This window comes from Gekko japonicus, unplaced genomic scaffold, assembly GCF_001447785.1.
Source record: "Gekko japonicus isolate JY-2015 unplaced genomic scaffold, Gekko_japonicus_V1.1 scaffold506, whole genome shotgun sequence".
Taxonomy (NCBI): domain Eukaryota; kingdom Metazoa; phylum Chordata; class Lepidosauria; order Squamata; family Gekkonidae; genus Gekko; species Gekko japonicus.
In genome coordinates, this window is record NW_015175372.1 from 940793 (window position 1) to 947072 (window position 6280).

General features: G+C 47.5%; 1 protein-coding gene across 1 annotated transcript in view; it reads right to left on the reverse strand.

The window, feature by feature from the left end:
- The window catches only part of KIF6 (kinesin family member 6), a 295241-nt gene extending 291397 nt beyond the window's left edge, over window positions 1–3844 (reverse strand). The window contains exon 1 of the mRNA XM_015425506.1: window positions 3779–3844. Coding sequence (XP_015280992.1) covers window positions 3779–3844 — 66 coding nt within the window. The remainder of the gene's footprint in view (window positions 1–3778) is intronic.
- Window positions 3845–6280: the final 2436 nt, after the last annotated feature.

Genomic DNA, 6280 nt, shown 5'->3' on the forward strand with positions numbered 1-6280 from the left:
TATGTGGGTGTCGGGGCGTTGACGATGGCATGGACCTTGTCGGCAGCGGGATGGATGCCGTGCGAGTTGACGGAGAAGCCCAGGAACTCGACCCGGGAGACCCCCAGGAGACACTTTTCCCTCTTTACTTTGAGGCCAGCATCATGGAACCTTTGCAGGACAGCGTGGAGATGGGTGGCGAAGTCCTCATCTGTGGGGGCAGTGATGAGAACATCATAAAAAAATAGCTGGACCCCAGGAATTCCTTTAAGGAGAGAGTCCATTAGATTTTGGAACATTCCCGGGGTGACACTGATCCCGAACTACAGCCGCCGCACTCGGAACACGCCCATGTGCATTACAATCGTCTGTGCCTCAGTGGTTGCATCGTCAACTGGGAGCTGTCAGTAGGCCTGCGCTGAGTCCAGCTTTCAAAGACCTTGGCCCCCGCTAGGGAGGCCAGGATGTGGTTGACTACGGGGACCGGGTAGGCGTGGTCCTGTAGCACCTTGTTTATACTACACTTATAGTCCACGCAGATGCGGACGTCCCCGTTGGGCTTGACCGGGGTCACAATAGGGGTCTCCCATGCAGCATGCGGAACTGGCTCCAATACCCCCTGGGCCACCAACCGATCCAGATCTCCATCTATTTTGGGCTTCAGGGCAAGGGGAACACATCTGGCCTTTAGTCTAATGGGCCGCACCTCCGGGTTGAGTTGCAGGGAGACCGGAGGCCCGGTGTAGCAACCAAGCATCCCGTCAAATACTACCGGGAACTTGTCACACACCGTTTGGAAGTCCTTGGAGGCCATGTGGTGCACCCCCATTACTTCAAAACCTAAAGGCGCGAACCATGATAACCCCAGTAAACTCGTGTGCCGCCCTTCGACCACTAGCAAGTCCAACAGTCCCTCGAAGCTGCGGTATTTAACACAGAACTTACCCCAGCCCTTGATGAAAGTCTCTGAGGGTGAAGCCGGTGGGCTTAAGGTGCCTCCCCCCGGTGGGCAGAGCCTCCAGAGAGTCCCGTCCCAAATAATGGAGATGGAGGACCCCGTGTCCAGTTCCATCTCGCAAGGCGCCCCTTCTATAAACACAGTCACTTTTATCTTATGGGGGATGTCCTGGGGCAAGTTCAATACCTCATTCTGGCGGATGGCCAAGGTGTGTACTTCTGCGGACTCTTGGGTGTGTCATGGTGCGTCTTCGGAGGCTCTTGGCGCAGCAGGCAAGTGCAATGTGGCCGGTCTTACTACAGTTGCCTGTGTGCGTACTGTGCTACAAAAAATGTTTAAGTATTTAAAGTGACAGTGTAATAATACAGAGTGCGAATATACACACAATCAACATCAATTGGGGGGAGTGCGAATATACACACAATCAAGCAAATTGATGAGATGTTAATGACATTCCGGAGATCGTCGTTAACATCTCATCAATTTGCTTATTTTTGTACTTACCTTGTGAAATGTTGATTGTGTATATATTTGCACTCTGTATTATTACACTGTCATTTTAAATACTTAAACTATTTTTGTAGCGCAGTACGCACACAGGTTTCCATTTTTTTATTGTTTCTTGGACTTACTTTAATACTGTTACCATCATCTATACACAGCTTACTACAGTTGTGGCAGGTCGTGTCGCGGAAATGGCAGGAGCGACATTTGTGGTTGTCTCCGCAGCTGGCGCAGGGAGGTGGCGTGGTTATTTCTGCTGGAAGCGTGGGGGCTGTGGGTGGATGCTGGTCACGGCGAGTCAGGCAGCAGACCTGATGGGCTTCCTCTTCATCGGATGCGTCCGAAGCTGAGGGGATGGAGGCTTGGTGTGCGCTGGAGTGTTGGCGACCCTTCTGGGCCTTCTCAAAGGCGGTGGCCTCACGTAGCATGGTCACTAGGGTCAGCTCCACGTGTCTGATGAGCTTGCGGCGAAGCTTAGGTTCTCGGATCCCCATGATGAACTGGTCGAGCAGGGTCTCATCCAGGTTCGAGAACCCGTAGTGGAGGGCCAACCGGCGAAGGTCAGCAACAAAGTCAGTGGCTGCTTTGTTGGGCTTCTGTTGGCATGAATAGAAGTCCACGCAACGTGCCATCTTGGTGGGTTGCAGCGCGAAGTGGTTGGTGAGCGCCTTTAGGAGGTCTTCATACGAAGATGCCTCCAAAGTGATGGGCGCAACGAGGCCCTGGACTAGCCGTAGTGTGGAGATTTCACAGGCGCTGAGCAGGAGAGCCCTCTTCTTGTCTGCGTCAGTGATGCCCTGGAACACGATGAAGAACTTCAGCCGCTCCACCCAGGTTTCCCAAAGCTCTGGGGGAGCAGGGTTGAACTCCGACAGATGTCCTGGAGTGGCAGCCATGGTAGCGATGATCCCGGTAGTGATGCGGTGTGCGAGGCTCAGAAGCTCGGGGTGCAAAGCGGTTCTGGAGGGCGCTGGGCTGACTCAACAGGATCCCACCTTCGTTGCCAGTGCAATATACTGGGTTCCGACGTGTTGAATGAGTAGCTCATAGTTTATTAGTGGTTTCAGCGCAAAGTAAAAGACAACTCTAGCAGGGCCAGAGCCCTGCTTATAAGTCTGTAAAACGGCACACCCATCACACACACCCACTCCCAGCAATAGGCTATTTACAGAGGCACTCCTGGGTGACAGGTCCATCCCAGGATCCTAGCAATCCATTGTTTTGTGTCCCCAAGCTGGGGCTGACGAGATTAGGCTCAGTACACAACAGGTTCTCAAAGCAAGATACGCTCGGGGTGACTTGCCATTGCCTGCCTCAGAATAGCAATATTGGACTTCGTTGTGGGTCTCCCAGTCAAATACTAACCAGGGCCAATCCTGCTTAGCTTCTGAGATCTGACACGATCAGGCTAACCCGGGCCATCCCACGGCTTGATTGAAAAGAGAGACTAATTTGCTAAATTTCTGCATGTCACCATAATAAAATTTGGCAACCCAAAAAACCCCCACAATTTGCTATTCCTTTGGTAAAACCTTTCACATTCTCTACATGGCCACTCTAGAGAACAATGCCACAGATACGGAACACGTCCCTTTTCCTTTTCAAAAAATCTGACTTAAATCTTACAGTACAATTCCTGTCACGGAGATTCAACTTCACCTGTTTTACAATCCATTGTCCCGGTGATAGTTCGATATGATTAACATGAAAGTTCACTGTGCAGTGAAAGCTCATCCTTTTAGAATGGGGACGATGGAGTGACTACCCAGAAATGAGCTCTTTCAAGATAACTTGATTAATAATCACATAAATAGCATGGTCGTTAGCATCTGCCTTTCCAAGTGCAGCTGACACACCTACTTTCCAAGCAGTCACCTCTACAACCGCCTTGTAGGCGAGTCATATTTCCCATACCACACGATTAGGCTGGCTGCCCTACAAAGCAGTTTCCCTGAATCACCTTGCCTAGGTGTATGCAAACACACTACAGTGTTCCCTCTAAACTGAGTTAAGTGTGCGCTAGCTCACAGATTTTTAGCCTCCAGCTCACAGATTTTTGTCTCAGCTCAGGAAGGATGGCTCCAGAGCAAGCTAATTTATGCAGTAGCCAAATCCCTCGCTCACAACTTTAATGCCAGCAGCTCACAAAGTAGAATCTTTGCTCACAAGACTCCACAGCTTAGAGGGAACATTGCACACGACCACCTCAAGCTCCCTGCTATCAGTATTCTTTCCCCTCAATAACCCACAGAGACCTCCAGATCTGGACTTTTGTTGTCCTCTCCCTTTCTCCCACCTACTCGCCCCTTGCCCTGGTCTGTCGTTTTCCGCACCTACCCCCGCCGGCTGCCTCCTGCCCAGAGGTTTCACCCGGGCATAGATCTGGATCGTTTGCTTCACCATTTTTGCGAATTAAACTTTCTGCCGGTTGGAGACGAGCGAGGGGGCGCTAGGCCGATCCTAGCAACAGTTACCAAGGAACGCTACCCAGCATGCCTTGCGCCCCAGCTTCGGGGTTTGGGAAGCCTGTTGTGAGCTGCGCATGCGGGAGGTAGGGGGGGTTTAGGTAAATGGAAACGAAAGAGGTTTTGTTTTGTTTGTTTTTTTGTCGTGAGGCTTTTCATATTTTTAAGTGGTTCTGGAGGCTCCAGTGACCAATCGGGGAATTTATTTTTCCGTTATCTTTCATCGTTAAAAGAAATCGATGGAGGTTTGCTTTCCCCCCTGTCTTCCAGCCGACTTAGATTCCTTCCCTCTAACACTTTCTCCTGCCTCTGAGAAAGGGCTGAATGTGAGCAAAGTATTCCAGCCAGTGTTCCCTCTAAGCTGAGTCAGTGTGAGCTAGCTCAGTTTTTTAGCCTCCGGCTCACACATTTTGTCTTAGCTCAGGAAGGATGGCTCCAGAGCAAACTAATTTATGCAGTAGCCAAGTCGCTCGCTCACAACTCTAATGCCAGGAGCTCACCAAGTAGAATTTTTGCTCACAGGACTCCGCAGCTTAGAGGGAGCATTGATTCCAGCTGCTCCGTTTTGAAATGAAGTTGCAGGCTTCGTGGGTCATGAAGCAATGTGTGTGAAATGTGTGGGTTTTAAATAATACATTTGCAATTCAGGATTGTTGGTGTTTTTAATTTGAACTATTGTACCCATGCCAGACAAACGAAATTATTTTCCTCCCAAGCCACTGACATGATAGGAGAAGAGGGAATAGATCATCACAAAGAGCAAATCTATGTTACAACATATGGCAGGCAGAAAAGCGATGTTCAGATAAACTACAATGATCTACTTAAGCTCTCTGATCGTGTTTAGCATTCTTGCTAACAATCTGACAAAGCAGCTGCTTGTATATAGTACTTAGGCTTTTTTGGAATCCCATAGGGAGGTGTGATTCTAGAATCGATAATTGCAACTAAGTGTCATGTAGTTTGTAAAGATCTAAACAATCTCGTTTAAACGCAAGTGAATGTGTTTATAGCCGTGTTTTAAAAATTAGTGTACAATCCACACAGCTCTGCTTTATATTACTACCCTTATCAAAATTCTTTTAACTTGCTGTTGTACTAGAGCTAAGGACTTCTAAATTTGCCATAGGCAAAACAAAGGCAACTAACAGTGCCATCCTAAATAGCATTATACCATTCTAAATCTATTGAAGTCAATGGGCTTAAAATGGTATAACTCTATTAGAACTGTACTGTAAATGTTGGGATGTCATTCCTAATCATTCCTAACTAATAACAGAGAATGTCAAAAATGGTCTTGTGACACCATAAAGGTGCCAAAGTGTTTTTGTTGTAAAAATTCCTTTGCAATTTGTACTTATCGATGCCAGGCATGCAAAATAAAACTTAGTAACTTTGCTTTTAATTTCATCTATTTATGGATAAAATCTAGGCTTTGCAAAAAAATTGGGGGGGGGGACTTTACACCCTTCCCCAGTGTTTTCACCTTTTCTGTGTTATGTTGGCTATCTAAAATCTTGTTCTTTTCTTTACCTTTCAATAGGAACACTCACCTTATAAGGAATTACTCATTTCTCATTGATTACTCTGAGTCTATCCTAGTAACATACGGTAACTAGAATTTAAAATTAACCAGATAATTACATAACTAGAATTTAAAATTAACCAGATAAAATTAACAATACATTATTGTTATTTATTTATTGCCATCAAGCCACAGCTGACATATGGCAACCTGTTGCGGTGTTCAAGGCAAGAGATGTTTAGTGGTGTGCCATAGCCTACCTCAGTGTCACAATCCTGGTATTCCTTTGTGGTGTCCCTTCCAAATATTGACCAGAGCTGACACTGCTTCGCTTCTGAGATTAAGCTAGCCTGAGCTCTCCAGGTCAGGGGACTTTATAGCCTGCCTGATAGCCACCCTTCAACAAAAAACAAAAGCCATGTGGTATATTATTATTATGGAGCTGCGGTGGCTCAAGTGGTTAAGATGCTGAACTGCAGGCTGTGGAAGGGCAGCAGTTCGAGACCCGAGTGTGCCGCATGACGGAGTGAGCTTCTGTCTCTAGTTCCAGCTCCTGCCAACCTAGCAGTTCGAAAGCAAGAAATTGCAAGTAGATACATAGGTACCACTTCAGTGGGAAGGTAACAGCATTCCGTGCGCCTTGGTGTTTTGTCATGCCGGCCACATGACCACGGAAACGTCTTCGGACAGCGCTGGCTCTTCGGCTTTGAAACGGAGATGAGCACCACAACCCTAGAGTCAGATTTGACTGGCTTTCGAGCAAGGGAACCTTTACCTATATTATTATTATATGGTTTTTGTTTTAGTTATTTAGTACATTTCCTGCCCTTCCTCCAAGGAACTCAGCGT